Here is a 15,933-nt window from a genome sequence, read left to right as displayed (position 1 = left end):
TGACGGGGTTGACCTACAGAATCTAGGAGGGGGAACCACACTAACTCCCAACAGAGGCATAGCTCGAGGGGGAGATGGTTCACTGAGGATGTAGAACATGGAGGTGAGGCCCCAGTGGATCGGATGAGAGGGCAACAGAAGTGGATCGGATGAGAGGGCAACAGAAGTGGATTGGATGAGAGGGGGAACAGAACTGGGGAGACCAGGAAAGGAACTGTAGACAGACCCAGAAAACGTGAACAGAATCATGCAAGGTGATTCAAGGCAAGTTGAAAAGACAGGTGAAATGTAGAAGAGGGAGGAGGTACCAGTTGTAAGACTGATCTGCTAGATCATTGATCTCCTGATCAATGTTTCCCAATCTTTTTTTTTCATTGTTGACTTCTGCAAGGATTCGTTTTAGTCTTTTCCCCCCACAACTGCTCCCCAGAAAATTTTAATACCACAGATGTACTGCGTATCTGGTATGGCTATCTGTACTTAACACAAAAATAAGTTTTCTTCTGCCTCCCCAAGACCCAGTCTTGTCCTCTTGGAGGTGATACTGCCTCTGTTAAGAATGACTGTGGTAGTCATAAGAAATGAGTGGGAAAAAACCAAAACAAGTAAAAAGAACTCCCTCTGAAGGGAAGTTGAAAAAAGGTAGAATCATTTTGGATCTACTTGTAAAAAGTACTGAGTTTTCTATCAGCTGTTTGAGTTGATTCTGCATGTGTTTCAGATGACAATCAACTTGACCAGAACGTTGCATTTTACACTAGAGATGACCAGGTCAGATTGGCTGAGAGAGGAAAATAAGATGGCTTTCAATGAAATAAGATTGTTTAGATTGTAAAAAAGCCACCTTCCACTCCTCAAAAGTCGATGAAAACTCATCTTTCTGAGATAGACATCACCTATCTGGTTGTGTGAAAATCCCACTTCACCTTTCTATTTAGAATATTTAGCAAAATATTTTTCTCTTTGAAAAATATTTTCCAATCATATGTTTTAAGGGCAGCCTATGACCAATGTGATTAGTTAAAAGTATAAGGGAACAGACTGTTCTTAAAGGGTATTGATTAGTGTCTAGACCTAGTTATTGTCAGAAAGAAAGGAGGCAGGTAGGGGATTTTCAAATAGAAAATGTAGGTGAAAGTGTCAGTGAAAGAGTATTCAGAGAGTTGCTCGAAGGCAACTCTTTCACAAGGGCTAGCAAAATGCCCCTGAAGACTAACCTATTTGGCGTTTAGAGAGAATGGGGGCAGAGGAACAGGAAAGCAGGTAGGTAAATGGGACATTTTCCCAAATAAATTTTAAAGGAGATAGGATGTAATCTGTGAAAGAGCTAAGTAATAGAACGAGAAAGTTATAGAGTATAGTTTAAGTTAAATTTTAGAATTAGGTAATGAAATGGAGAGGGAATGCTATTTATACAACCCAAATCTTAATTCTAGTTACATGATTGATGAACAATTTTGCCCCCAAGACCTCTGAAAGAATATAGGAAATGTTTTATGTATATACGCCAGAGCCCAATAAATCTGAGCTATATTTACATTGTTTTCCTTCAAAAGTCCCAAAGTTTCTAAAATTCAATTGTTCTTGAAAGTTAAAAGTTTGTGTATCTTAAAATTCAAATGTAATTAACTAAAGACAAAAGTTGTTCCAGACTCTCTGCTTAGTAATAGAAAGGAACATTTTTAGTGCCGTACTGTATAGGGATGGGCGTATGTGTGGAGATGAGTAATTTTCCCTAAGAAGAAATACACGACAAGCATGGACTCCACCATCCTCGATAATCCTGTCCATAATTTCCAGAAATGTCCACTTAACCAGGATAAAACAATGCAAGAAAAATACATCTTAGAATTTTTCTTTGAAAGCCACGTGTGCCATCATTAAGTTGTGCTAGCTTTATTTGAATCATTCATTTGGGGCTTTTATTAGACTTTTAGTTAGTGATCAATTTGTAAAATGTTCTATGTTCCTCCTCTAGAGATTTAAATAAAATATCTAGTGAGAGATTCCTCAAGAAAGGTGATAAAGCAGTCATTTGAAACTTCTTCATCTGAAAGTACATGGAAAGGCAGAGGGAGGTACGGCCTCCCCAGCCCAGTGCGCCATTGAAACTGGACCCCCAGTCTCATGGAGAAGCGGCTGGCAGAAGGTGATGTCTTCAGGGTCTAGACCCCAACCCAATGGTGGGAGTCACAGGGCTACAATAGCGGTGACCGGTACCTCATCCTCACTGGGGTCTCATTCCTGACTGGTAAAGCCTTGAGAAACGAGTCTCTGCAAACCTAAATTAACCAGGTCAGAGCAAGAATCTGGGATGGGATGCCCAGTGACAGCTAAGCAGCTGATGAAACAGAGAAACCTTTCTCCTGAAGGTCATTTTGGTTCTTCTGAAGGTCATTTTGGTTCTCCTGAAGGTCATTTTGGTTCTCCTGAAGGTCATTTTGGTTCTCCTGAAGGTCATTTTGGTTTTCGATATAAGAAAGGACATTCTTTTGCATATTTAGATTCTTGGGGGGATGGGGACAGATACAGGGAGGGATTTTAAATTACGCAAGTACACGACACACTGAAGACATGTAACACTGGAATGGTTTGTGAAGAGTTGGTATTTAAGTCTGTTGTTTTGGATAAATATCACAGTATTTGCTAGACCATTTCTAAGTCGAGATCCCAGCGCCTTGCCTCTAATTACTAGACGTTACTGCATCTTGATGATCTTGTTTTCACAGAGGTTTCAGGGTTTTTATTTGCCTTAAAAGAAAATCAGCACATACAGTGTACACTAGCAGTTTAAACTTGGCCATGGTGAGAGTATCTGCACCACAGAAATTGGAAAACTGTACAAATCAGGGCCTCTCCAACCCCCTGGCAGGTTGTTAAAAGTTTGGCAGATCACTGGGTGAGGATGGGCTCGTGTGTTGGGGATGGATAATTTTCCCCAAGAGGAAATACATGACCAGCATGGACTCAGTGGGTGGCCCAGAGGCAGCCTGAACGTTCGAGGGCAGCTGGTAGCTTGTTGCTACACCAGGAGTGCACAAGTGCCAAAGGAAAGCACAAAAATCCATCTCCCATTTCCATTAGGATGCAAATGAATGAATGCACTTATTCTCCTAGACACCTGACTCTTGGGAATCTGCTCAGCTAGTCGAACTGAAAAGTAAAACAACTGGAGAAACAAAACATGCCGTGTGATGTAGACAACAAACAAACGCAGGGACACCAAGCGGGGAAAGCGGGCGGGGGGTGAGGGTGTGTGATGAATTGGGAGGTTGGGATTGACATGTATACAGGGATGTGTATAAAACTGATGACTAATAAGAACCTGCTGTATAAAAAAATAAATAAAATAAAATTCAAAAACAAAGGTAAGAGATAACAAGCGTTGGTGAGAATGTGGAGAAAAGGAAGCCCTTAAAACAAACAAACAAAACCAAAAAACCATGCTGTGTACGTGCCAGAGGCTGAAAAACCCCATGCAGATGGGCTGGATGCAAGTCTGGTGCTTCACAGAGAAAGTCTAACCCCAGAAGTGCCCCCCGCCCCCTCGCCAACACGGTCCCAACAACTGCACAGTCTGATCTCTTTAATAATTCACTTCTGGACCTCTGGAGCCTAACGCGCTTATCACAGGCCCTGTAGTCAGGTTGAAATAGCTTATGAATTCGTTTCCCAGGCATTCCTGAGCTCTCTCCTACTTGGTTCAAAGAGTCGATGGGAACGTTGCTTCTACCATTGCCTATATTTCATGCTTTAGGATGCACCCGTTTCCTCTGACGTCCAGCTCAGGTTAGCTTACCTTTAACATCTGGGTGACTTGAAAGTTGTTTGAGAACTGGAAGATGACAGAGAAGGGAATGCCTTCAGTACAAATCAGCATTCTGAACTGGTAGGGGCTAGCGGTTTTCACTGGAAACGGCAAAGCTGAGGTTTACCTTCTGTGGTGAGGTGAAATTCCGTGGTCACTTTCCCGTAACCGTTCTTGATGCAGCAGGAATAGAGGCCCTGGTCCTTCTGACTGGCTTGAAGGATGGCCAAGGACACAGTGGAGCTGTCTCCTGCTCTGCAGTGGGGGACATGAACGTGGGCACGCATCATCGTTCTGAAGTTGCACTTTTCTAACAGGAGAAAGAAACTAACGCTTCCCTGCCCTCGTGAGTTCAGCCAACGGGCTGGCTGAAAGACAAGATTGTGATCAGCTGTTAAAGTTAACTTATTTGTAGGAGACGATCAGCATGTTTTCGCTTCACACCCTCACTTCAATATACAATATGAATGCACGGAAACACCTGGGAGGTGTGACTGCCATTAGTAGAGCAAAGAATGGAAAATGTGAATTCTGGGGGCTTTCGTTAACATTTCTGCTCAGCATTCCTCAGTTGTGTTACTAATCCAGGTGTCCTGGGCTCAAAGGAAACCTGAAAGTTCCAAACCCAGACACAGTAAGAGACAACAGAAGGGGGAGTCTTTGTTGTATATAAGGACTCATGGGCTGAAGACTTTAATAGTGTGCTCCCCTAGCAAAGACCATCCATCCATCTGCCCACCCAATCTCAAGTCCCAGGACTGTGCTCTAAACAGAAAAACGTGGTGGTGACAATGATGACGGTCATGGCTAATGTGTATTGAGCACTTGGTATGTGTCAGGCATTGTGCCCATCACTTGAAGGACTATTCCATGCCATCCTTGGAGCAACCTAACAAATACTATTACTGTCTGCAGTTCACAGAAGAGGAAACAGAGGTACAGTGAGATTAAGCAAGGGGCCTAAGGTCACACAGCTGATAAGAGTAGACTCAGGACTTAAACCAGATAACCTGACTCTGGAACCCTCCTCTTGACTGCGATAAGCTGCCTCCCAGTGATGTGTGATCCCTGCCCTCAAATCGGGGATAATTGAGATTAGAGTTAAAGCCACAATCTTTGTTCCAAAGTCTCAAACAGAAAATTTACTTTGCAGCCAAAGAAATACTCAAATATTATTCTAGTTTTGTTCTAGATGGTGAATTTTGTTAGACATTCACCAAGGTCACGTGTGTGCAGTGTATGTTTTGGTTCATTTCACAATTCAACAGCAAAATCCATTCATCTCAGTTTGCATAGTCAACAGAAGTATTCGTTATCGTTCAGCTTTTCAGTAGACTTCAAGCCTCCGAGTTACACATGCCTCTTCTGGAATGTACCCGTGGCTTAAAACAAAGTCCACTAAATCATACTACTTCCTCCAAGCACATCCTGAATGTATGGTTGAAAGTGGACGTGAACAAGCCCAGTTATAAGGGGAAGACTTCCTGGACAGGCTGCCAAATACCAAGAGTCACCGGGGGGAGGGGCGGGGGGCGTGCCGTATCCTCCTCTATCAGCCTGTTGATCAGTACAGCGTCTGTGTCCCTGAAAGGGGCAGTCGAGATCGGCCAGAAAGGCTGGCGGCTGAACTAGAATGGTCCCGTGACAAGTTCCTTCCGGCCAAGAAATCCTGATGCTTGGCACAAAATCTCGGCGGCCTTTTTCTGTCTTGGCCCACAGAGGCCTTCTTCTACGAGGGGTAGCTGAGGAGTCACAAAGACCTGGATTCAATTCCTGAGCTGAGCTCTGGTCTCTCGCCCTCAGTTTCCTCGTCTGGGAAAGAGGAAAGAGCAAGATCCCCTCCTGGGAGTGCATGAGTAGCAACTGACACCTGGCACGTGAAGCCTGACTGAGGGGTCTAGTCTGGGGAGTGGCCCTGAGCCATCAGCGGGGGTCAGGCTGGGTGCCCAGTACCGGGGGATCTGGTGATGGGGAAAAAGGCACCGTCTTCACCCGTGAGGGTCTTACAGTCTGGGAGGAGATAGACAAACCGAAAATACCCATATAAACTGTGAGAAGTGAAAAGAGAGAAGTGAAAAGAAGTGGTCTTGCACCTTTTTGAATCAATAGGGGGAAAGCTTGGTTTCATATTCTTTTACCCTGTAAGGGACACAGGTTTTTGCTTTTACGGGGAGGAACGGCCAAATGCACAAAGGGCCAAACAGGAGTGGAGCTTAGCTGGGGAGACAAGTGCAAGCAAAAGAAGCTCCAAGTGTGACCAGAGTTAACACAGCCAAGAAATAAATCGGCTGGAGGGGAAGGGCATGTAAACTGGGGGCTTCTCAGAAGAGCCCAGAATCCATCAGCAGCCCCAGGGAGCAGGGGTGAGGATTGCCAGCACCCACTGCCCACCTTCCAGCCTGGGTGGAGACGTCCTTCCAACGGCCAACCAAGGAGAACCTGCCTCTAATGGCAGCCAGCTCTTCCCTCCCTGCTTGTCCGGCAGCAATGATGTGATCTGTGCTCAGCTTTCAGCCAATCCACTCCATGGGGACAATGGCCCTTTCTAACGCCCAGGCCACTCCCAAGCACTTCTCTCCCCAGAGTGGAGAATGGGTTCCTGTTTACCAAGGAGGTGCTGACGGCCAAGGCAGCGGTGAAGGGTGCCAGCTTGAGATCTTCATGGAGCCATTGCACAAGCTACCACTTTCTTCTTGGTTTCCTCAGAGAACATTCACCTTGTCCTAGTCACAAGAACGTGTCCTGACACCTAATTTCCAAAATTTAGCCTATTAAGGAAAAGTATCCTAAACTTGGGGACAAAGGCGAAAGGATGATTGAGTGTCCTTTGTGTGTCGCTGGTTAATGGGCTCACCCAAGGAGAAGTTAGTTATAGCAGATGCCCCTCTGTCGGACTTTGCTATTTACTCTTTAAACATCTTTGTAAGATGTTACAGAAAAACCCGAACGAATTTTTGGTCAACCCAATAGAACCCACCCAGTTATCACTTCTCCTGGACAGAAACCTACAAAAGATAACTCCCAAGGTTTATTACCTGTTGAACATTGACAAGTTTCGTATCCATTTGCAAACATTCCAGCATTCTTTTGCCTGATTCACTGTATAAATTCATTCCTTAGATGTTCCTTTAAACAGCTTTCCCATCTTACTCTTTATTTAATGAGTTAGAGAAGGAAGATCTTTGTTACATGTTCCTGTTACATTTGTTTGACAGATCAACTTTTTGATAACTATATCTTGACAAGGCAGTGAGAGATTTCTTGGAGGGACATGTAAAGGAAACATGCAGGGCTTCCCTGGTGGTGCAGTGGTTGAGAGTCCGCCTGCCAATGCAGGGGACACGGGTTTGTGCCCCGGTCTGGGAAGATCCCACATGCCGCGGAGCGGCTGGGCCCGTGAGCCATGGCCGCTGAGCCTGCGCGTCCGGAGCCTGTGTGCTCCGCAACGGGAGAGGCCACAACAGTGAGAGGCCCACGTACCGCAAAAAAAAAAAAAAAAAAAAAAAAGGAAACATGCAACCGGAATTAGGGGTGAAAATTTGATAACGTTTGAAAATCCACCTGAAATATAAATGACTTAATATCAAAGGAGTTATGACTCCCAAATCTCCAGTGGTAGCACAGGGAGGGCACATGGGTGCGCCTAAGCCAGACAGTGTTACCAAGAAGAATGAAGCCAACCTCACCAAGAACTTAAAGGCCTTGGCCACGTGTCATTAGTAGATGGCGTGCCTACTGAGGTCACACACTTTCTAGAGGGAGGCTAGGTTCTCTAAAGACACCTCAGATGGAAAAGGGACCTGAAAAATTCAAGTGCCAATTTTCAGCTTAGATCAAGAGCAAAAAACGCTGGTTCATTTTCTTGGCTGATGGCTACGGAAAGTACTTTAAATGAATAATTAGCACTTTTTTTTTTTTAAATAAAGCTCTAGGAAACCACCTTGATTTTTTAAAAAATCAAGCCATTTATTCTTCAGTGTAATTCTTTTTTTTTTTTTTTTTTTGCGGTACGCGGGCCTCCCACTGCTGTGGCCTCTCCCACCGCGGAGCACAGGCTCCGGATGCGCAGGCTCAGTGGCCATGGCTCACGGGCCCAGCTGCTCCGCGGCAGGTGGGATCTTCCCGGACTGGGGCACGAACCTGTGTCCCCTGCATCGGCAGGCGGACTCTCAACCACTGCACCACCAGGGAAGCCCCCATTGTAATTCTTAAGCCTTGCATAAGACAAGCAGGGTAATGATCAAGCCATTTATTCTTCATTGTGATTCTTAAGCCTTGCATAAGACAAGCAGGGTAATGACGGCCTTTTAGGCAAAGCAGCTTTATTACAATCATAGTTATAGGAGATGATAACTAGATAACTAGTTGGATTTTTCTGGCGTGATGTTACAGACATGAAACTATAGCTCAAGTCTCCCATCGTTGCATTTGGAACAATTACCAGATGTGTTCCAAGCAGACATTTGATTTGATTTTACAGGAAACTGATTTCTCTCACGTTTTCAGCCTATCTGTGATAATATTAGTGGGTTAAGAACACTTCCCGTGACTCAGGGAGCTGTACTAGGACCTCCTTTGGCAGAAAGGAGCTTCTGAGAATTGTCTGAGTTAGGCTGGTTTCCATCGAACCAGGGCATCTGTTTCCAGAATGAGTCACACCTCCTCAGGTGCAAAAGGCGAAGCTTGATTCACCAGTTCACTCGAGCAAGCATCTATTGCTGGAAAGCCTCTTGAGGAAGGTTCACTGCACACAGGGTATCCTTGGCAATGATGCTCACTCATCTCTCCTCTCCTCCCCTTCAGCTCCTCTAACCTATGGCCCCAGATATAAACTGGTTTTCCCATCTTAGAGAGGGCAGCTTACCACCCTGGGTAGATGCCACTTTTCTGTAACCTCACGGATTGTTTTTTCCTTTTGATTTACCTTCTTAGCTTTTTGTTAGGTTAATGGGAATTTATGAGAACAGCAAAATGCACGGGCATATAAAAGAGAGCTCTTTAATCTTGGGACCACAGGACCTCAGACTAGAAGATGATTGGACAGGTTCCCCTGATTTTAAAAAATGTGATGAAAGGTTTGTGCCTTCCTAAGGCCACCAAACATCATGGTAGCCGAGGCAAGGCAAGAACGCTTCACCATCCTCCCTGTCCAGGTATCTGTCCTTTTGTTACTTACTCTTCCTGGATACTTTGGGTGTGGAGTCTCTGCTTCAATCTTCCTTTTACTTCCTATAATTTACTATTTTCCTTTAGAACCATGTTGTGAAATAAACAACCAACTGTGAAAAGTAACCGGGGGGGGGGGGGGGGGGGTGGATATCGCACCTTCTCTGCACTTGGGCTATCGACTTTGAATCTTTCATCCACCAGATAGTAGAATCTTCATGAATCTCTGCAAACTGGCAGCTTAATTTTACATTTCCAGAGTGGTCGGGGAACATCTCAGCCTGGATCTTTTTCAGTAATACTGGAGCTGGAAACAAGAAACTTGTAGGTCAGTGTTCTTATAAGAATTGCAGAGAGCTTTAGGGTGGGCAAGAGACTTTCCCATTTTATCACATTTAATTCTCACTACAATCCCAAGAGACAGGGATAATAATTATTACCCTCCATTTGGTGGGTGAGGGAATCTGGTGTCTGAGGGGAGACGGCACTTTCCTAAACAGATAGAAAATGAACAAGTCAGTAATAGGAAACTCCCACTTTTCATTACTTAAAATTCCTGAGTGAGGTCTGCAATGCACGAAGTGAAACAGAACTTGAAACTTTAAAAAAACGGACGGGAGGGATGGGGGTTGTAGATACCGAGTCTATAGGATCTGGGCCAAATAAAGATGCTTTTAGATGACTACCAGATGATCCAGGTCAAAATTAAAGCTGGGGGTTAGGAAGTAGAATAAAATCTGGACTAGCCGAGTAATGTGGCTAAGCCCCCAGGTGTAAAAGGCAACAACAGTAAGTCATTTGCTGAAGAATATTCACCCATCTTTCCCCTTGATCACAGTTATCTTTGCAGAAAGATATCGGACATCACTGCAATCCATTAGGATATCAATTTCATTAGCGAAAGAGAACTGTCTACTTGAATGAAATAGGAGCAATACACAATTCCCAGGGGTTAGGCTGAGCTCTTTTTAAATAAGGGACGAGAGGGTGGCACACCAGGTAAATGTGTAATTACTCAGGGCAGCCACTGGGCGGCAGCCTAGACAAGAGGAGGATGGCTGACACAGCCAGGTGGTCAGAATAATTTGGCAGGTAGAGGTTACTGGAAACGTGGTGTCGGTCTATTTCACACTGAGTTTCAAAATTACACAGCTTTGGTAACAAAATGTTATAGAATCCACAGCCAAGCCAAAAGTCATCAATACCGATGCTTTGTTTGCTCTGCTACCTCAGATTCCTCTACTGTGAAATCGTTAATGCGTTAAATGTGCCTCCCATCTCTTGGCAACAGACTTGGCTTGGATAACAGTGCGTATTGAAAAGCTTGTTTTCTTCTCAGGAAGTAATAATGGGGCACTTGGGTAACAAATTCTTGCATTAGAGAGTAGCTCAGGGTACTAACAATATTATGGGAGAAAGATTAAATATACCAAGTCCTTACTGATGGCAAAACTCATTTCACTTCATCTGGCCCTACCTAGCTACCGGTGCTAGGTGCTCCGGCCCACGGTGTCAAGCTCTTTCTCTAGAGTCTTGACCAAGCCCACTGCCCCACCCGGGACATATTTCCTCAAGGGCCCTTCCTGGGTGATTTGCTGATACCTAAGTGTTCCTAAGGCTGCCAACCCTGTCCACAACCCGTTGTAAGTTCTGAAGACAAAATTGGGGGAGGGGAATTCAGGGAAAGGCATAAAATGGGCAGAACAAAATGAGGGTCTAGGATAGGAAGCTGGCTTGGTCAGGAGGCCTCAGGGCTTTGGGAAAGGACACCTGCCTGTGCGGGATGGAGGGAAAAAAACAAAACAAAACAGAGGGAGCTAAAAGGAGGCTCGAGAGGGAAGCTAGGTTTATCTGCGGTGTATATTCTGGCCAAGTGTTGAGGGTAAAGGATAGAGAAGTCCCCTGTGACTATAAAGCTTTGGTTGTACTAAGCTTTGAATGTGGAAAAAAAGTTTACTCAAGTTCTATTTCTTTCAGAGTTATCCAAGTCATCCCTAACATCCCAACACACACACACTCCTAACTCCTACCAACCCCACCCCCGGAAGGCTGTGCTCCCTGTGGCTGCAGCCCTTCATGCCTGGAGAGGCAGTTCCGGAGATCAAATCCTCCAACGGCACCTGGATGGTCCTTTCTCCCACGGAAACAGACAAGAATTCCAAATTAAGATTTTTTTCCTCTGGGCTGAAACCACTTGAGATCTCTTGAAAACATGGTTTCATTCTCTCTAAATATGTTTTAAAACTCAGAAAGCAGTTTTGTGTTTGATCTTTTCAGCAGCAGGGGCTGTGGGCCCGTTTGCTGAGGTCTGGGAACACAGTAAGCACTGAGGTAAGAGGAAACGTCTCTCCCCCTGGGTTAGGGAGGGCCGCAGCACTCTGCTCCAGCTCGGGCAGGCACCTCACCTGGCTGCAATCTCTTCTGACTTCTGCCAGCTTTCATGGGAAGGGAAAGAGCTCAGGAAGAAGAGGCTGAAATCTGGGTGATGGGACGGAGTTTGGTATTGACTCGGTTCCCCAGGCGAAGCAGAACTGACTGCAGTTACCGGGGCTCTGAGCCTCAAGTGGTCTGAAACCTGGAACAGAGACCCGGGGGGGGACTTCCGGCTCAAAGGGGAGGGCAAGTTGGAAAGAAACTTTATACTCAAATTTGGAAGAAAACCCAACATCCAATCAGCCACTTCAAATGAAAAAGAAAAAAAGATTAAACGGAGACTGCTGGACTGTACCTAAATGTTTTTCTGTGAATCCTGTTTAGCATGTGGTCTATTTAATTACACTAATTAGCTACACTGATTAATGCTTCTGTTTCCTTTAAAATTTTTTTGAAGGATAATTAAACAGAAAGGCGTAGTAATCACGCTCCCTCAGTTAAGCATACCTACAAGGCAGCCTACATCAGTGGTCCTCCCAGCACATCACTCAAGAACTCGTTAGAAATGCACTTTCTCCGGAATCAGGAACTCTGGGGTTGCGCCCAGCAACCTGTCTTAACAAGCCCTCTAGGGGATCCTGAGGCCGCTCAAGTTTGAGACCCAAGGGCCTACATGCCAGGCCACAGGTCACAGCCATAGCATCCGTCGCCTCCCCAGTGGACACGCACCTTAACTGCAAGGGCTCAGGAGGACACACGAATTTGACATCAGGTCAACAAACCCAAACGTTAACAATGATAGGAAGCAACACAGCCTCACCTGTCCCTTCGCTTTTGCAAGGTGGTCTTTTGGAGTCTTTTTTCTCATCTGTGCGTGATACCGATGTTTCAAGTTTAGGACTCTTTTTAAGAAAGATCGAGTTCTTTCTGGCGTTTTCTTTCTCTTCCAGTCTCAGCCTCAGGGTGGCCACCCTGGACAGAATTTTCTTCTTTACTCCCTCAGCTACGTGTCCACTCCCTGGGGTTTCTTGCTTCCCCTTGACCTCCTCTGACCCAGTCACTGCTGGAGGGGCCCTGGGGAGGCAGCCAGCTTGGGCCACCACAGGGAGGACCTTCTCCTCCCTTGACATTTTCCCACGGCCAAGGGTGGAGCCCTGCTGGCAGGGGTCCTGCAGCATCTTAGGAACTTTCTCTGATGCACATTCTCTGGACATGAGTGTTGCTGCTGGGGAGCCAGATGTGCTTGTGGGTTTGGTTTCCCCAACTGGGGGCTCCTCTATTTTATGTTCCTCAATTCTGTGGCTTCTTGAAAAGCCTGTGATGCTTCCATCAAGAGATGAAGTAAAAAGCCCCCAAGTGAGACCACTAGAAGGGGGCACATGTTTCCCACACTCGCTTTCAATAGCTCCCCTTTCCTTTAAGTCAGAAAACGCACATGGATGATTTCTGGGCTCCACTAAATCATTCTCAGGGAGCTCATGACTTTGACTTGTGGAGCCGTGAGTATCAACTCCAGAGGCGGGAGTCATTCTTGCAAGACCGCTAGAAAGAGGTAAAGTGTGGGAAACGAATTCTGCTTTGTTATTTTTACTTTGTTCAGACTCCGCTAAGCGCCTCTCACTGCCTTCTTGTATTTGGCTTCTGCCGCGTCCCGTTGGAGTCGTTTCCCCACCTTTGACAGGACCCGGGACAGGCAAAATGGCAGACTGTACGTCCCCCTTTGCTCCACCATGTTGTCTTTGTCTCGCCCCCTCTCCCCCACTGTGCCCTTGGTCTCGGCTGATGGTGTTTTCTCTTGGAATGGCTTCCCCACTTTGCTGGGGGCACGGAACTTGCAAGATGGATGGTTGGACTTCTACTCTCTGGCCCAAGTTCCCATCATTCAATTTACTCTCCACTCTGATGGCCCCCAGTGTGGATTCAGAAGGCTCTGGTGTTTCCACCCTGGCCCACTCCACACTTGTTTCATCAGTGGGATCTACAGAGGACTCTAAGATTTTAGGGCAGGTCAGGAACTGCTTAAAGAAGGAAGGGCGATCCATCTTGAGTTGGCTTTCCTCTCGGTTTTGACTTACCCTCTTAACATTTTCCTTCCTTCCAGTTCTGGAAGCCTCTGATAGCAAGTCTGTGACACATAATTCTTTCTCATCTACAGGGTCCACGGAGGACTCCAGGAGTCTGGGTTGGCTCAAACACTGGGAGGAAAGACAACTCCAGTTTGCATGGCCAGCTAGGTCTTCACCTTTACGGATTTCTCTGTTATTAGCAATTGCTGAGCCGGACTCAGCCTGAGGACTACAGGCTGATGCTGTCTCAGAGGGGTCCAGTTCAGGCATGGCATCATCAGTCTTTAGAACGTCAGATACAGCCCAGACCCTACCAGGGATGAGACCAGGTTCTGACTCCTTGCACTTAGAATCTGTCAGTTGTCTTGGTGGCCAGGTTTCTGAAATGGAAGCCTCTAGAGTTATAATCTTCACCTGTTTACCTGCTTCCCAATATCCTGGACCGCTCTCTTTAGGCTCCCCCAGAAGGGTAGTAGAGGGAGACGGAACATTACTCAGAGCCTGGCTATCATCTTCTGTTATAGATTCAGCCACCACGGGCACATGAGTTCCCAAGCCCGAGCTCTGTTCCCTTCCCTCCCTGGAGTTGGCTGATGAGTGGTCCAAGAGTACCAGGTTTATTTCCCCTGGTACAGCAGACGTCATGGGCAAGCTTTCTTGGAAATTTTCGTCAAGAGAACCCTGCTGGACCCTCTGTGTTGTTTCACTTCCTTTTTCTTGGAAATTCTCTTCAAGGCTCCTGGTGTCTACTCTGCCCATGGTCTGGCTCTTCTTTCCAGACTGGTTATCAATCTGAAGAGGGGAATTGCTACAGAAATCCTCTCCCTCTGGGAGCTGAGGAACGTGGATGTGGATTTCTGGTCCACTGGGAGCCACGCACGCTAGCCCTTTTGAAGATGCAGTTGTAGAACCATTTAAAATATGACCCAACTGTGCGTTGGAAGGAAGTTGAGAAAAATTGTCATCTGGTGCCCGAGGTGAGCTCTCGTCAGGGCCACCTACATGGCTGTTCCCAGCAACTGAAACAGGGAGGTATTTGGGTGGGTGGCCTTTGGTGGCAATGGTACCAGTGGATGTGTCCCCACTCTCCCCAGTCACCTCAAAACACTCAAGATTAGCAATTAATGTTGTTGGCTTCTCCTGAGGAAACTTTGCTGTTGAACTATGACTGGCTGGTATGTCTGCAGTGACCGGGGCACTGGAGCTAGAGCTCTCATCACCACCTTCTTTAGACCATTCCAAAGAGTCATTCTCAGAAGACAGAGGCTGTCTTCCCTCGAGCCCACCTGAGTGACTGGGGCTCAGCGCCCCCTGACCAGCCTTTACCATGGAGGGCAACATGGAGGTGGAACCCTCCACCTTGGAGAGATTTTCCCCAGTGGCACCTTTACTGGCTTTCTGTGAAATGTTCCAGATGAGAGCACCGATAAAAAGAGGGAACACTGCAGAGGTTCTCTCATTGCTGCTTCCGTATGCAGACCGTGGAGGCTCTGAACCTTGTGTCTGAGAAAGAATATCCAGTGCCTTGTCATCAGAAGAACACAGATCAGATGCTTTGCTTTGACCTGCCAGCTCGAAGTCCACGGAGCAAATTTCTTGAGGCAAATATTTACCAGCTGGGGCTCCAACAGGAGAGCTCACAGTATCACACGCTTCTTGGTCACCTGCTTCAGGACGGCCTAGCACACACGCTGTTACTCTGTCTCTTGGCCCAGCACACGCAGTTTCCAAGGTGGGGACAGTATGTACAAATTCAGGGGAAGCAAGAGAGGGAGCCCGGGGCTCCCCGGGGTCAGCGTTGTTCTCCTGGGGGAGACGCGCCAACGGCTCACAGTGGGGCATATTTTCACTATTGGCTTCTGGGATGCTCAGCTCACACCCTAGGTCTCCCCAGGGACATCCAGGTGTGCTGTCTTCTCCATCTTGGTTTTCTTCGTGCCGTGGGCCTTGGGTACACCTTTCTACCTCCAGGTGTTGGGCCAATGATGCATTTTTCGTGTCGATCCCTCCTAAATTGGAGAAGGAATCTATTGTGGTCATAGTAAACGCGGACTCCTCCCCAGTAGGCTCTGAGAAAGCTGGCATTCGGCCGAGAGAGATTTGCTCCCTGACTGTTTCCCGAATTTGCACCTAGAAGATGAAAAGTGATATTAGTAGAATTGTTCCTGGGAGATCCCACAACAGGGCATAACTGCAATCTCAAGAGTGTTAATCCTTGATGACTATAATCTCAGACAATGAGAAGGAATGATTGAGATCTAAACATGAATCCCCAAACTCTAGCTATTAGAGACATCCTGAAGAAAAGTTTAAGCAACTGTATGCTCCAGGGGGTCCTTGGTCAAATTCCCCATTAAAAGCAAAAGGCCTCCTGACAATCATGTAATGATTTCTTGCCCATCTCGCAGGAAAAAAAAGATGGAATTACATGTTAAATTACATGTTAACTTCTTTGATCGTCACAAGAGCTTGTGAATCTTTTCAGAAGGAAATTTCACATAACCATAACAAAATATGCAG

At 46.3% G+C, this 15,933-nt stretch overlaps 1 protein-coding gene across 1 annotated transcript in view; it reads right to left on the bottom strand.

Moving 5' to 3' along the window:
* LOC136133024 (alpha-protein kinase 2-like) overlaps window positions 1–15,933 on the bottom strand; it is an 87,011-nt gene that overhangs the window by 33,859 nt on the left and 37,219 nt on the right. Inside the window, 4 exon segments of the mRNA XM_065890108.1 lie at window positions 3,800–3,835; window positions 3,936–4,063; window positions 9,134–9,281; window positions 12,168–15,543. Of these exon segments, the coding sequence (XP_065746180.1) occupies window positions 3,800–3,835; window positions 3,936–4,063; window positions 9,134–9,281; window positions 12,168–15,543 (3,688 nt within the window).

Source organism: Phocoena phocoena, chromosome 13 (genome assembly GCF_963924675.1).
Source record: "Phocoena phocoena chromosome 13, mPhoPho1.1, whole genome shotgun sequence".
NCBI lineage: Eukaryota > Metazoa > Chordata > Mammalia > Artiodactyla > Phocoenidae > Phocoena > Phocoena phocoena.
The sequence above is the reverse complement of the archived record's forward strand: the minus strand, read 5'-3'. Positions and strand labels throughout refer to the sequence as shown.